This window comes from Sinocyclocheilus anshuiensis, unplaced genomic scaffold, assembly GCF_001515605.1.
Source record: "Sinocyclocheilus anshuiensis isolate Anshui unplaced genomic scaffold, SAMN03320099.WGS_v1.1 scaffold300, whole genome shotgun sequence".
In the NCBI taxonomy this organism is placed as follows: Eukaryota; Metazoa; Chordata; class Actinopteri; order Cypriniformes; family Cyprinidae; genus Sinocyclocheilus; species Sinocyclocheilus anshuiensis.
Genome location: NW_015557379.1, coordinates 2,903,417 through 2,919,087, shown reverse-complemented (window position 1 = coordinate 2,919,087; position 15,671 = coordinate 2,903,417). Strand labels below are relative to the sequence as shown.

The window sequence follows — 15,671 nt, the reverse complement described above, 5'->3', positions numbered from 1 at the left end:
TTTGTGCGTGTGTGTGTGTGTGTGTTTGTGCATGTGTGTGTTTGTGCATGTCTGTGTGTGTGTGCGTGCGTGCTTGTGTGTGTATGTGTGTGTGTGTGTGCGTGTGAGTCATACCCTGTGCTGGGAAGAACAATTCTCCTTGTATGTTTGGAGATAATGGAGTTCCGGGATCCGACAGGAGGTGGCGTCCTGTTTCAGAGGACTGCCTCATTATTTGGGATACAGTCCGGGGTTTAGGCTGTGGAGAATCGCCCAAAAACACTGGGTTCTCATGGGCCTGTGCTTCACTAGAGAGAGAGTTAGATTATAAATGTATAAATATCATCCCAAAATCAAAAGTTGCTAATAATAAATAATATTGTGCATAAAATAAAACATATATATAAAATATTTAGCCTAATTTTAGGACTAGTACTATTTTTGCATTGTGAAATTCATTAACATTAAGTACATTTTCCTCCAGATTTTTATAATTTTTTCCTGTAAACAAATCCTTATAATTGTAAAAAAAGAAAAAATCATAATTATTTAATTTGTAAATTACAGTAGTTGTTGTACTGTCCCTAAGTCATGCTTTTTTTACAGTAATTATTTACTTTATTCAAGAACAAAAATTGCATTACAGTAATGAGAATCAACATATAGAATAATGAAAATTCAAAAAATAATCTGGATGCATTTTGGTAATGGGAATTTAGAAGGAAGATGTAGTTTATTATCATAAAAATGATGTCACAAAACAGGATTTATTGGTTTTAAACATTAGCTTTGTTCTATATTTATTTATATTATTTAAAGTCGAAATTCAATTTGTATGTTTTTGTGAGATTCATCCAAATATCCCTTGTTTAGTCTTAAGTATTTTGGTCACTGTGGAAACTCACCTGTCCATACGCACCAGCTCGTGTGCACCTGATAAAAACAGGAACAGGAAATGGTTCATGGTGAGAAAGGAAATGCAGTCTCTTTAAAACAATTAGTGCAGCTACTGTACTCCCATCAGCAGTCTCTGCAGTGCAGGACATGTGCAGCGTTCTCTCACATACAATATAGGTCAGAGTAAGTGTGTGAGCAATGCATGGCTAAGTGTACGTGTTGGGTGTGTGTGTGTGTGTGTATGTGTGTGTACTCACGTCTGTGTCGCTCTACTGTTTGTCTCTGTCTGTAAACCAGCATCAGTATGAGCGGGAGGCACAGAATGAAAGCAACACATGCTGCGATAGCCAGACCTTCAGCCACCGAGTCTGAAAAAGAAAAAAAAACAGAGACGTTACTGGTGGAAAAGAGAAAAGAATCAGTAGTGAAGTCACACTTAAAAATGCTTGATTGCTGTTGCACTAGATGCCAATTTGCATATATTACTGTATATAGAAAAACTAGCACAAGCACATCTTTCAACCAAAACATTTAATAAAATGTTGGCTTTTAAAGTAAGAAACAATAGATTTAAGGGTAAAATTTACTAAAGTCATTTAATTTTGTGTGCCATGTTGAAGCGCAAAAACTGAAATTAAAGGGATATTTCACCCAAAAATTAAAGTTTTGTCAACATTACTCACACTCAAGTTGTTCCAAACCTCTATGAGTTTCTGCTGCTGAACACAAAAGAAGATATTTTGAAGAATGTGGGTAACCAAACACTTTCTGGTCCACATTGACTTCCATAGTATTTTTTTTGGTTACTCACGTTCTTCAAAATATCATATTTTGTGTTCAGCAGAAGAAAGAACCTCTTAAAGGTTTGGGTGAGTAAATGATGACAGATTTTGTATTTTTGGGTGAACTATCCCTTTAAGTCATAATTATGTTTTTTACATCGTCAAACAGGGTTATTATATATGTCTTATTCCCAAAACTCTCACTGAATGAACTTTCATTGAACAAAAGTGGAAGCTAGTTCTCAGAAAACCTGTAGCATCATTCAATTACAGATGCCACTTTGACAGACTTTCTAAAGTGTGATTTACATGTTTTATTACTTTTTAGAGCCAATTACTGAAATAAATGAACTTTTCCACGACATTCTAATTTATTGAGATGCACCTGTATGTGTGTTGTGTTAAACATACCATCTGAAGGACTGTGAGACCACTCCGAACACTTCAGACTGCCGTTGCGAGTATGTCCCATCGCTGTGGAAATGGGAGACGTTAAGATCACACAAGAACAGAGGGGATACATAGACGTCACACCTGACCTCTCTCCTCGCTCACTTACATGGCACCACATTCAGGTAGATGAAGTCACGGGCCCCCTGCTCCACCTTTTGCTTGTTATATTCCAGAAGCAGACAGCAGTATTTGCCCTGGTCCCTGTGCTTGATGTTCTGCAAGAAGATGGAGAAAGACTTGTTGCCTTTGCCTATGTATTCCACTCCCAGTGTGTGGTTGGAGTGACCGGACCCGCGAGGATGTACGCCCTTGTGGCAGTGCTCCTGCGAGCGAGGTGTGAAGAGCCAGGTGTTCCAGAACTTGTCCTCCGAATGAGCCTTGGCTCCAGACTGAAGACACGTCATAGTGACATTGGCCCCTTCAGGACACTCGTAGACCCGATGGGGCACAGAGACACTGAAAGAGTGACGCTCACAGCTCACTGGAGAGACAGAGAGAGAAAACAGTGATTTTATTTTAAAATAAATAAATACTTTTTATATTAAATGTGAATGATGTTTTGGATCTTAAAAGTAGTTTTTCATTTTTTTCATGCCCAGCTTAATTAGTACAGACAACTGTAAAGCTGTTGTAAGTTGATTTCCCCCCAAAATGCAAAACACATGGAAAATATTTAAATTTGAAATGTTGAATTTGACTATTCATTTTGAATTTAATGGCAACCTTTGTTTGTTTGTTTGTTTAATGTCAGAACAGGCAGAGACATACAGCAATATCTGTGGATTTCTTGAGCTCAACTGCTTAGTTCCTCACAGAAAGTGTGTATTTGGTACTTGTAACGTGTGAAGTTCAGCACTTTAGAGTAAGCTGACCACATGTGCAGCAGTATCTGTGGCTAGACTTTAGCGCTTGTCTTTATTTAAAAAATGTTCAATCAGTGTGAAAACTTGAGTCACGCATTTAAAAAGTGTCACTTAACCAGTAAGTAATTTATTATTTATTTTTAATGATTTATTTATAATTTTAATGATTTCAAATCAATGTACAGTATCCACTTGTGAAATGAAATCAGTAGTGTATGACTGAACAAATGATTTGTTAGACATTAAGATATTATATATATTTTTAATGATTTATAATAATTTTTAATCAGTCAATGCTTTATATGTGTACGTGTATGTGTGTGTATATATATATATATATAATATTTACACATATATAATCAATTATTTTATTATTTATTTTAAATCAACAAAGGTCTTATGAAATGCTTGCTTGAAATCTGTGCTTTTTAACTCCATTCACATCAGTAGTTTAAGAGTTGCTTACATGTATAATAAAATTGTATACTAGACCAGTGTTTCCCAACTGGGGTGCCGTCTGCACAAGTTTGTTAAAATTTCCAAAGGGTGCCGCGACTAAAAAAAGTTTGGGAAACACTGTACTAGACTACTATAACAATAATTAAAGAAATTTGAAAACAAGCTTTTGTGAAACTCGGATGTGCTCTGTGGAAGAAAAGCATTTCCACCACATGAGCAAACAACAGCAGGTGTCAGACTTCAGTCCTCTGCTGTTATTGTTTCTTATATCCATAACAGTTTGTGTGTGTGTGTGTGTGTAGAAGGGTGGCACACCGAGTGCATTGTTTATCCCTATTGTATCCTGTAATAGACAAAACAGACCTACACCCTAATCACACATACAAACCCTGTGAACCAGAGCTGAATGTTTATCAACCAGACAGATGAAATGGGAAAGACCCAGATTTCTCATGAATGGATAAATATTTCCTATATTTATAAATGACTGACCTAGATATTGACTGCTTGAATGCATGGCTGCCTGTCAGTCTGTGACCTCTACTATCATTGACTTTAAAGAAACATGTGTAGTTGACCTTAATGTGTGTAAACGGTTCTTTATTTAAGATGCCCTGAGTGACTTAAATGTACATAGCTTAAATCTATGGGCATGCATGTGTGTCAGGAAGAGCAATAGGAAACGGCATCTTTGTGATAAAGTGCACTCAGGGCGGTGTGTCCGTTCCTGTCTCTCACAGACACAATACAGTTCGAACCCCTCCTACCCTATATTATTCCTTATAAACCTCATCCGCTCTCATATTCCCAATCAGCATTCATAATTATCCGGTCCAAGGCTCCATTTTCCACCCCGTGATCCTGTGCTGGGAATCTGCTCTGGCAGCTGCCAGGGGTTCGGCACGTCTTTGTTGTGAGTGACTGGATGAAATACTACCCTGCACTCTTGTTTGAGTTTGGGGTCGGGATTGGATCAAAGGCATGTTAGAAAGTGTTTTGGAGGCAGAGCCAATCCAAACTGTTGCTAAAAGAATAAAAGCCACTGATCTGTTCAAGAAAGGTTCAAAACAACATAAGCAGCACAATTCAGATTTAATGTTGACTGATAAGTAACATAACTTGAATTGAGCCCAGAACATTCTCAGACTCATCTGACAGAGAGAAATAATAATGAAACGTTCCCTGCTTGAGGGCATCTGTCTGCAAATGTGTTTATCTGTGACGTCAACACAAAAGCATCTGTGTCACAGAATTTACATGGACATCAGAATCCACCCTGCACTTCGTTATTGATATTTGAAGAATGACTTCTAGATACATATTACTGATATTAGGAGAATCACATTTACATGCCATTGTGTCCAGAATGTGCTTCATTTTATAGAAAGAATGTCTATGAACCATTACACAACCACTGAAACCCCTTAAAATATATTTTTCCACATTACAAAGAAAATGAATGGTGATTTATGCTGCCAAGATCCAAAAGGACACCAATAAAATATAGTCTTCATTTTATGCAATAGTTTTAAGTTGTACACTGATCAGGACTTCTCTAAAATCGTTCACCTGATAAATGCCAAACCTGCTGTGATGCATCTAAAGCCACTCGTTTGAAAATGAACTGAAATGACATTTGAGAGTTTTTTTGAGGGGAGATTATCAGTAAATTTCAAACTATTCCTCACACTGTCAAGCTTCAAGAAGCAACCTAAAGGATCATAAAAGAAGTCCAGGTTCTCTGAAGCCATATGATATATTGTGAACTACTTTATGATATTTTATGCTGCTTTTTTGTCCTTTTTGAAGCTTGACAGTATGCATGTATATATGAAAAAGAGCAACTCAGACATTGAGCTTCATGGAAGACAACAATACAGGGGGTCACGAAAAGTGCATTTTTGTATTTGTCAACTGTTGCCCCCTCCTACATGTTATTCTCATTTCTCACTATCGCTGTTTGTGTAAGAGCCTCCTTAAAAGGTGTTAATGAAAGCCATAGGGGTCTAAGAACCTCCCTCCCGTCTGCAGACAAAGCATGACTCTGAGGGACCGTCCCGTTTCAACTGAACCCTCCTGCAGATCAGTATCTGCCCTCCCTCAACTTCATGTATTGTTTTAGTGATAGACTACTTTACATTTCCAGAAGCCAAATCATTTATATCTTTGTGGATTTTCTGTGCTGATTTGTATTTTAAATTTGAGCGGTTTTAAAATCTACCAATCTTAAGCGTTTAAAACAGTAAGCAATAGTAATGTTTCCTTTAGCAAGCAGCACTAATGCTCATCGTTGCATCATCCTTCCTCCCTTACGTTATTTTTCTCTTAGTTCTCAATTAATCATTTTCTCCTCTTCATATTTTTGGACTGTGGATGTAGCCTCTCATGGGGAATTACAAACCCAGGGGGTCAGGAATGTAATCCTGGTGCAATATCCATGGTCTCATTCCATCTGGGATCCTTTCTGCCTGTCTCCCTGTCTCTCTCCAATAAATATATGCTCTGTATCTCTGTTTCAAACACATCTTGTCTTCTCAGGCCTGGTTAGGATGAAACCACCAGGCTTTTTGAGAAAGATCACATGTCCTCACTCATGGAATTGATACCCCCTGGTTTGGAGAACTGACCTGACCGTTACTCTGCTTTAACAGCTTCTCTCTTGAAACAAGCCACCACACACATCCTGCCAGATTCCTGAAGATCCACATCTCACACTGTCTAGCTTTAGACCAACCACACTAAAACTGGCAAAAATCAAAAGGCTTATTAGCTAAATGATGAACCAGCCATAGGCTATGGATTAATGGCTTCATCTGCAAACTGACGCTGGGTAAACTGAGCTGAAACATTGAATATTTTTATATACAGCCTTATATACCATTAGTTTTGGCAAACAGAGACTTTAATGTCATTGTACTCATAACATTTTTTAGGCTTCTCTGATTGGCTTGTGTAAATAAGGAAGTATCCAATTAAAGCTGATGTATAAACAAGATAGAAATGCTACATTAATAACACAAATTGTTCAGTCTTTTCATCATCATCGACTATTTTTGTAAAAACTCACGAGTTTTGACGGAACCACGTCACTCGTTGTTTAAATATATGATTTGGGGTCTGCGTTTTTCTTTTCAACTTTTTTAACGTCTGTTAAATTCGGGGCAAGACGGCACATCGTGATTATAGCGTTTAATAATGGTAAAATATGTATAGGAGACCTTAAAAACACTGGTTTTGCGTAATTAAATTAACAATACTGCTGTTGACCGAACTTATGTAGCTAATGAATATTAATTATACACGCCGACTATATTAATATTCACAAGCTAAATCTTCAACATGATTCGCTAGCTGTCTAATGCCCACTAACGTGTAAGCCAATCAGCTAGGCTTATTGGAGAACCTCATTTTATTAATTAATATTTATGAATCAAGCTGTCATCACAACAGCATTAAAATAATACCTCTACGCTCGAGAAAAGCGTAAACTTAACGACTGGATACACCAAAACATTGAGGTTCTTGTCGGTATGATTTCTCCAAATATGTACGTATTGACTAAAATTATATGGCTTTAAAACCACAACAGAAAATTAAAAGGAGCAGCTGAACTAAATGTGAGGAAAGCAGCGTGTTAGTGAAGAATAGTGTAAAGTAATATAAGCAGAGCAGTAATATTATACACAATCGATCACGAACTATGACAGAGACAGTCTTTTTTGTAGAGTTGAGTGTTGGTTTCAGGCCAAAACTTGAAAGGACGAAAAGTAGTTTTTCAGTTTTAAAACAAGCTGACACACGCCCATCAGTCTTGAGGACGTTCTACACGTAAACAAATGTCAGACTCGGTCGTTCACGCAGAACGCGCTCGGAACGCAACGACATTTAAAAAAAACGCAGGGGTTTTGAGACGCGTTTGTAAAACGTGAGTCTCAAATTAAAACACTTGCAAAAGGTGCAAAACGCGACTGACAGCCAAATACGTCAGTATGACGCATATCTACACAGACCAGTTATTAAAAACTAGTTCTGTAAGACTAGTCCAGAAATAAAGTCCAGAGTAGATTTACCTTGAACCGCAGATAAGAGATGAAAGCAGAGCAACAGAGCGCAAAATACATCCATCAGTCCTGATCTCCTGTAAACGTTCACGAAACTGTTGAAATGTCTTCAGTTTATGTCCAAAGTCCTCTACAGTTTCTCAAGCTGTGGTGACAAAAATCTCATGCAGTCTTCCTCTTATTCCCGTGTATTGTGAACTGAGCTGCTCTGTGGGCTCTTACAGTAAGTTACTTCTCAGAATCATATCAGAAGTAAAGCAGTGAAACAAGAAGACCTAGTTCACTTATTAGTCTATTTCCCTCCTCCCTCCAAAGCTCTGACTCCTCCCACTACACTACACTGCAACTTCAACTTGCTTTTTTCTTTAGGCTAATAATAGGTCATCTACTTATATAATGGCATATATAAAAGAATAAAAAAAAAGATTTGGCTTTGAAGTGTGAAGTTTGAAGCAGTTTTTTTATTTTAAATAATGTTTTATCTGATGCCTTATTGTTTTAAAACATACTTTAATTATTATTTTCATGGTTTGTTTTTTTGTTTATTTATTTGTTTTGGTAATATTTAGTAATATAATTAAAGAAAAAAGGTACATCTACTTATATACTGACATGTAAAAGAATGAAATATAACTGATGATTTGGTTTTTGAAGTGATTTTTAAAAAATAATGTTTTATCAATTATCTATTTAAATTGAATTATAATAATTTTTGTAAAACATAATTTAAATTTATTTATTTGTTTATTTTTAGTAATATGTGGGCTAGTTAGGCCTATATAATTAATTAATTGATATATTTTATTGTAATTATCATTATTATTAATAATAATACTTATTATTATTATATTTACTCCACGTTTCCTTTTTTCTAAGTTTCTGGACATTAATTTTTCTGCAATAAAAATTTGTATAAGTATTAACATATGCAATTTTAATGATAATAATGCTGATTAATGTTAATTATAATAATGATAATAAATCTGTTTTTCCACTATCCTGCAGATAAAGTTTTAATAATTTAATTTGACTTTAGTACAGATATTAATTAATATTTGAAACATGTTGTGTTTATAATAACACATATTTTTTTCTGATAATATAAATAAAAATGTAAAATTGCCTTTATATTTTAGGGTGGCTGTCCCTCTCAGGGTCTTTTTATCAGCAGACAAAGATCAGTTTTAGACAGACTTTAGATGATAAGATATTGACTATAAGATGTTCCTCTTGAGACCATATTTCGAATTTTTGTCATAGTTGGCCAAATTTTGGTTCCAGCACTTGAGAACTGCTTGAGTGAACTTTGAGGGGATCTGATACCTGTCGATAGCATCAGACACCAGAGAAAATGCACACATCAGTAAACTCCTGCCATCACGCACGCAGGCCATCAGGTTATGCAAATAACATTCAAACTTGCTACACTAGTTCACTATAATACCACGAGATAAAGGTTGCTCCACATGCATAGTCTGTTCAGAAGAAAACATGCAAATACTCATCCAAAGGCCATAAACATTGCCCTACTAACTAGACATGCAGCATGTTCACAGATCAGTAACAGATTCTGTAACATATGATTGATTGATTTAAATGAAATAGTATGATTAAAGTTGTATTTTTTTCAATGCATTTACACTCTTCCCACATTTTTGAAGGGGAATTTTTTTATTAGTTTATGCATACGGTATATCTATCCTGTTGGATTTCCCTAGTTATTACTGTAAAATATTACAAGTATTTCACGTTTTATTGTTTGTCATCCGTTTCCACAGACGTCCACCACCATTTGGGTCCGTATAATTGATGAAAACGACAACGCGCCTGAGTTTCCGGAGGAAGAGTATGTGACGGAGCTCAGAGAGGGGCCAAACACAGTAGGAGCCATTATTGCAACGGTTACTGCGATCGACCCGGATGAAGAACTCAACGGAACCATCCGTTATGCCATCTCCAAGGGCAACCTGGCCCAGACGTTCCAGATCAATAGCATAACGGTGAGGGGGTCCGAGAGTGACAGACACGAACCCAGGATTGGTTTAGAGACACTGAAGTGTTTATTGTCATTATATAGATATTTTATTTTTCTTAATTGTGTTTGTACAATAGGTAACCTTTTAACTTTTATTTGAATGCTCCCCTAATATTCAGATCAGTAGTCAGTGAGTATTTATCAACAGCTCTTAAACTGTTTCCTCAAATCCTAAATATGGTGTTATAACCTTGATGCACATACTGTATCAGTTGTTATTTATTTATTATTACTTACCATATGTGACCCTGGACCACAAAACCAGTCATAAGGGTAAATTTTGTGAAATATACACCATCTGAATAAATAAGCTTTCCATTGATGTATGGTTTGTTAGGACAGGACAATATTTGGCCGAGATACAACTATTTGAAAATCTGGAATCTGAGGGTGCAAAAAAATCTAAATATTGAGAAAATCAACTTTAAAGTTGTCCAAATGAAGTTCTTAGCAATGCATATTACTAATCAAAAATTAAGTTTTGATATATGCTACTTATGACTGGTTTTGTGGTCCAGGGTCACATGTGTAGTTTTAAAGAACTGCATTATTATTTTAACCCAACCAGTAATTTTAAAATTTCAATACTTAGAGTTTGCATAGATTACATTCATAACCAATTTGCATAACGAGTCAACACAGTTGATTATATGTAGTTTTCCTATAAATGAGCCTGAAAAGGCCAATATAAGTGTAAACACTGAAATAGTGACAAATACTGAATGCAAAACTTTTTGTGGTCAAAAATAGTATGTTTCTCGCAGTCAGTAAGATTTTTGAAATTTTTCTAAAAGAAGTCTCTTATGCTTACCAAGGCTGCATTAAATAGATTAAAAAAAAACCCATTAAAAACAGTAATATTGTGAAACATTATTGCAATTTAAAATAACACTTCCCTATTTGAATATATTTAAACTGTAATTTATGCAATGTTGAATTTTCGGCATCAGTCTTCAGTGTCACATGATCCTTCAGAAATCATTCTAATATGGTGATTTGCATTACTTATGTTGAAAACTTTTTACTTTTTTTTTTTTTTTTTGGAAATTGTGATATAACATCCTTTGATGAAAAGAAAGGTTAAATGAACAGCATTTATTTGAAATAGAAATCTTTTGTAACATTATAAATGTCTTTACTGATCAATTTAATGCATCCTTGCTGAATAAAAGTATATTTTAAAAAATGTTCAAAAGAGACGTGATAGTTCACAAAAGACTTCCTGAGAATGATTCATATACTCCACTGCTGTGCGTGTTCAAATTGTGTTTGTGTGTGTTCACAGGGTCAGATCGTGGTCATTAAGGAGCTGGATTATGAGATCAGTAATGGTCATTATGTGCTGACGGTCACAGCCACAGATCAGTGTCCTATACCTCAGTTCAGACTGACTTCCAGCACCACAGTGAGTTCATATCTGCTAAACACACGTATACAGTCCTCATGATTCCTTTATATCACACTCACACACTGTCCCGTACCGCAGGTCCTGGTGAATGTGGTAGACGTGAACGATAACGCACCCATCTTCCCGAGACCATTTGAGGGTCCGTTTGAAATCACAGAGGGGCAGCCGGGCCCACGTGTGTGGACCGTTAAAGCCACGGACGCCGACTCGGGATCCAATGGAAAAGTGGAGTACAGCATCACCGCAGGCGACCTGAAAAGTGTGTGTGTGTGTGATAGACAGCTGATTCGGATTCGATCAGAAAAATGATTAGTGTTGATATTTGCTGTGTTTTTTGTCTGCCTTTAAAAATTTGTTGTTCCTTTCTATCTGTCTCTGTTTCTTTCTGTCTCTCTTTCCCAGATGAGTTTGTAATTTCATCTGTTGAGGGAGAGTTAAGAGTGAGAAGAGATGTAGAGCTGGACAGAGAAACTATCGCCTATTACAACATCACCATTACTGCCAAAGATCTGGGAACGCCAGCGCTCAGCTCTACGGTGAACACCCCCACACACATTCAGTTCATATTCTTCTACTATGCACAAAATTATGAACTGATGGGAAAGTACATGCTTTTGAGTATGTGGAAAGACAATGTGCCATTATTGGGACATACTGAATTGCACTGTGACACCACAAACCTCTTTGTTGTGAACACTTTGCATTTGTAGATAAGCATCAAGCTAAATTAATTACATTGGTATTTGTTATTACTAAAATTCATTATTATTATTTTAGTTTGATGTTCATATAGTTAAAAACAGCATCTTTTGTCTTTAGAGCTTTACATTTGATCTAAATAGAACTGAAAATTGAAATTGAAACTGAAAAGTCTGAAATTTAATTAGATATGTGAGCTGTGTCTTTCAAAATGAGGTGGCATTGGGTTCTTTTGCACAAGAGGTACTTTTGCAAAATAATTTGTTCTCTGAGAAGCTTGGTTCACCTTAAATGCTGCTCTCCACAGACTCATCTCTGCATCTGCTCTGAATTTGGGTCACTTAAACATGCATTTGGGAATGCAACATGCCAACCATCTTCCTTGTAATCTTACTTGAAATGAGAAGTGCTTAAATTCCATCTGTTGTGCCTCCCTGTAGTACACCAAAATAAAAGTTAGATGGTTTTAACATTTGAAAATTAAGAAATTAAAAGTCATAAATATTAGTGTTATAAAAGAAAGTTATTATTATATTTTTTTCCTAAATAATCGATCTGTTATTTTACAGTGCAATAGCAATATTTATTTTCTCTTATTTAATACAAATGAACACGGCAAACGTGGAGCTTAAAAAATAAAATTAAATCAACAAATAATTACTTTTTTTATCAGAAAGATTACAGTTAGATTTTCCCCCAATTCTATTGGCCTCTTTTTGTCCATTCTTCGCCACAGTAGAAAACATTGTCAGAAAATGCTTCAGATATATAAAGCATGTATGGTTTACAGTTGTAAAATTAAAATATTATTATATTATTTTTCTTAAATTCTCAAATTGTATTTGTATACAGTATACAGTAAAATATTACCATGGCAATATTTTTTTTTCATATTTTATTTTATTTGATATTATTATTATTATTTTCTACTCATACTGATGTATAATCACAAAACATTTTTGGCCAAATTGTGAAACCCTACAAACAAACACAGCAAACCTGGAACTTTAAAAAAAAGTATAAGTGCAATTTAAATTTGTATCAGAAAGAACACAATTAAATTTTTTCCATAAATCCCCATTTTTCCATTCCTTTTCCATTCTTCGGTACAGTAGAAAACATTGAAAGAAAATGCTTCAAATCTATAAATCATGCATGAATACACACTTTAAAAAAAGGAAATGGAATGTTTCAAGCCACATTAATTCATTTATTTAATACTTTTTTTAGTATGATTTAAATGCAAATTCGTATTCACTGAATCACTTAAATATTTCCCATAATTCATTTGGTGGTTTTGTTTTTCTCTGTCAGGTGGTAGTGGGCATTCAGGTGTTGGACATTAATGATAACGACCCCGTCCTGCTCAACTTACCCTATAACACCAGCGTGAGTGAGGGAGCACCGGTCCACACCTCCATCACTCAAGTGCGGGCACAAGACTCGGACAGCGGCCGCAACGCTCTCCTCACATACAGCATCACGGCCGGCAACAGTGATGGATCATTCTACATTAATGAGACCGTAAGAGACAGAGGGATATAGGGAAGAAAAGAATAATGTAAAGACGTAAATAATAATGTACGAGTGAACAGACCAATGTTCTCTTCCCTCCAGTCAGGTGTGGTTCAGGTGAACAGGCCGCTGGACAGAGAGAGAGTGGCTGAATACAGCCTCACCATCACCGTCAAAGACAACCCAGACAACCCTCGCATCGCACGCAGGGTAAATAACACAGCATTTCCAGCTTTCACAGCACCATCAGGTGAAAACTCTCATGAGACTCTTTTCTCTCTGCTCAGGACTCAGAGTTGTTGGTGGTGACAGTGCTGGATGTGAATGACAACAGGCCCATCTTCACCCAGTCCAGCTACAGGGGCGAGATCAGTGAAAACTCACCCACAGGTTCTCGTTAACCATATCTTGATTCTCAGAAATGAAGATTGTGTAGAGATCCTCTCTTCAAAGAAAGGGCAGAGAATAAAAGCTTTTTTCTTCTGCGTTGATTGCCTTTGTCATGACAAATCTTTTAAAACACAAGTTTGTTGCACTATTAAAACACTGGGCGATTTTCAAATTGTTTGCAAATTTGCAAAAGTGGCTTCTTCTAACGTTTCTGACATTTTATGTTAACACTTGATCATCGCTCACATAATGCAAATCTGTAACCCATAAGTAGGCACAAGTCTTAAAGGTTAAAAATTGACAAGTCAGATTAAATTTGTATAGCACTTTAAACGGTACAAATTGTCATTATTCAGCTTAATGTTGATTCAATTCAGTTCAGTAACAGTGATGATGTTGCAAAGTGCATCAATTATAAAACAAATTCAATTCAGCAATAAGCAGGTCTACAGAAGACAATCATTATTCAGTTCAATTCAGTTCAATGTTGATTAATTTCTGAAGTAAAACTGTCGACGTTGCAGTTCATCAGTTATTAAATTAATTTGATTCAGGAATAAGGCAGCTCTACAGAAGACAATGATAACATTATAGTGTCATTCAAGTTTTGTTCTCATCTGAGAGCAGTCAAATCAGTAACATTTTCTTAATATTAGTTGTCTTTAAACCCCAACTGAGCAAGATAAAGGCAACAGTAGCAAGGCTTAAATGGCTCCTCTGGCTTAAATGGTGGTTAACGGTGTGATTCGGCATTTCAGGTGGCATCACAAGTATGACATTATTCAATAATCATGAAAGTAAGCATGAAAAACTAGATTATGACTCTCTTGGGCAGCCGAAGTTGGATGAACAGTGATGGTTATGATTCATTTAACATGAGATCAAAGCTAAACCTCTGAAGCCAAATCTCTGAACCTCTCTCTGTCTGTCTGTCTGTCCATCAGGCACCACTGTGTTGATTCTAAACGGCCCAGTTCTAGCAGAGGACAAAGACATTGGGGAGAATGCAATGGTGAGGTATCGTCTTCTGGGAACCAGAGTGGACCTCTTCTCCATAGACTCCCGCACAGGTCTGACGTTCAGCACAGATGCTATGGGTTATGTCTGTTTTGTTTTCATGTTTTCCAAAATTGAAGGCCTCAGGACGTTTTAAAGAAGATATGTTGATATCTTCAAGAGATGATATCAAGAGGCTAATATTCAGTTTGACTGCTCACCTTGATGTAGTTTTTTTCTGTAAGTGCAGTCCATTATTTTATTTTATTTCGTTTTATGCCACCAAATGGAAATGGAAAAATAAAAACAGATTTCCTAAACACTCCCCATCTGCTATTGGTTGAAAAACAGATAAACTCAAGCCATTTGTAAAGCCAGTATTGCTATGTCAGGTTGATTGGGATGCTCAATAATAGAGTTTACACTATTTAGTTTACTTATAGTTGTCTTTGTATATTAAATTAAGAAAGTATTTTAAAATGAAATGAATTTAACCTTTCAAAGTTGGTTATAAATTGGTCTTTTTTTCAATGATTAAATGGTCTTAAATTGAATTCCTTTAAACATGCAGATACTTTTATATCTGTGGTATCAGTTATACAAGATAACAGTCCTCCTACCTTTCATACACCCACAGAGTTTCTCGTAATCAAGCACTACTCCCGCTCATGACAGGTTCTCTTTCACACCCCCTCTCTCTGTCTCTAGGGGTGGTATCAGTGCGTGGGGGTGCTGTGCTGGACCGGGAGGCTTTCTCTGTGCCACGGGTGGAGCTGTTTCTGCTTGGGGAGGATGTGGGAGGTTTAAACAGCACCATTCCACTCACTATCACCATCCTCGACATAAACGACAACCCACCTGTCTTCAATCCATCCAGTTTCACTGTACACCTGCCAGAAAACAGCCCCACAGGTGAGAGAGACAGATGATACAGGTGGATGAACTGGTAGAAAAACTAGTTTACTCTGGTTTGTTGGGCCCCATTGCAGTGTAATTGGGAGTGTGTTGTTGTTGTTGTTATAAATTAATATTTATTAATTAATAATTAATATTGATAATAATAATAATGTTATTCGTGACTTAGTATTTTTTAAGTATTTTTGATTATTTTTTATAAGATTATTTATTTACAAA

The 15,671-nt window shown here is 36.1% G+C and overlaps 2 protein-coding genes across 2 annotated transcripts in view; one reads left to right on the top strand and one right to left on the bottom strand.

The window, feature by feature from the left end:
* Window positions 1-7,761, bottom strand: part of LOC107679168 (V-type immunoglobulin domain-containing suppressor of T-cell activation-like) — an 11,047-nt gene extending 3,286 nt beyond the window's left edge. Inside the window, exons 1-6 of the mRNA XM_016474655.1 lie at window positions 7,504-7,761; window positions 2,218-2,592; window positions 2,070-2,132; window positions 1,134-1,244; window positions 885-912; window positions 115-287 (exon numbers count right to left, since the gene is read on the bottom strand). Coding sequence (XP_016330141.1) covers window positions 115-287; window positions 885-912; window positions 1,134-1,244; window positions 2,070-2,132; window positions 2,218-2,592; window positions 7,504-7,558 — 805 coding nt within the window. The 5' untranslated portion in view covers window positions 7,559-7,761. The remainder of the gene's footprint in view (window positions 1-114; window positions 288-884; window positions 913-1,133; window positions 1,245-2,069; window positions 2,133-2,217; window positions 2,593-7,503) is intronic.
* The window catches only part of cdh23 (cadherin-related 23), a 270,976-nt gene that overhangs the window by 239,153 nt on the left and 16,152 nt on the right, over window positions 1-15,671 (top strand). The window contains exons 38-46 of the mRNA XM_016474656.1: window positions 9,273-9,494; window positions 10,815-10,934; window positions 11,016-11,196; window positions 11,340-11,473; window positions 12,951-13,160; window positions 13,254-13,361; window positions 13,439-13,541; window positions 14,486-14,611; window positions 15,246-15,449. Coding sequence (XP_016330142.1) covers window positions 9,273-9,494; window positions 10,815-10,934; window positions 11,016-11,196; window positions 11,340-11,473; window positions 12,951-13,160; window positions 13,254-13,361; window positions 13,439-13,541; window positions 14,486-14,611; window positions 15,246-15,449 — 1,408 coding nt within the window. The remainder of the gene's footprint in view (window positions 1-9,272; window positions 9,495-10,814; window positions 10,935-11,015; window positions 11,197-11,339; window positions 11,474-12,950; window positions 13,161-13,253; window positions 13,362-13,438; window positions 13,542-14,485; window positions 14,612-15,245; window positions 15,450-15,671) is intronic.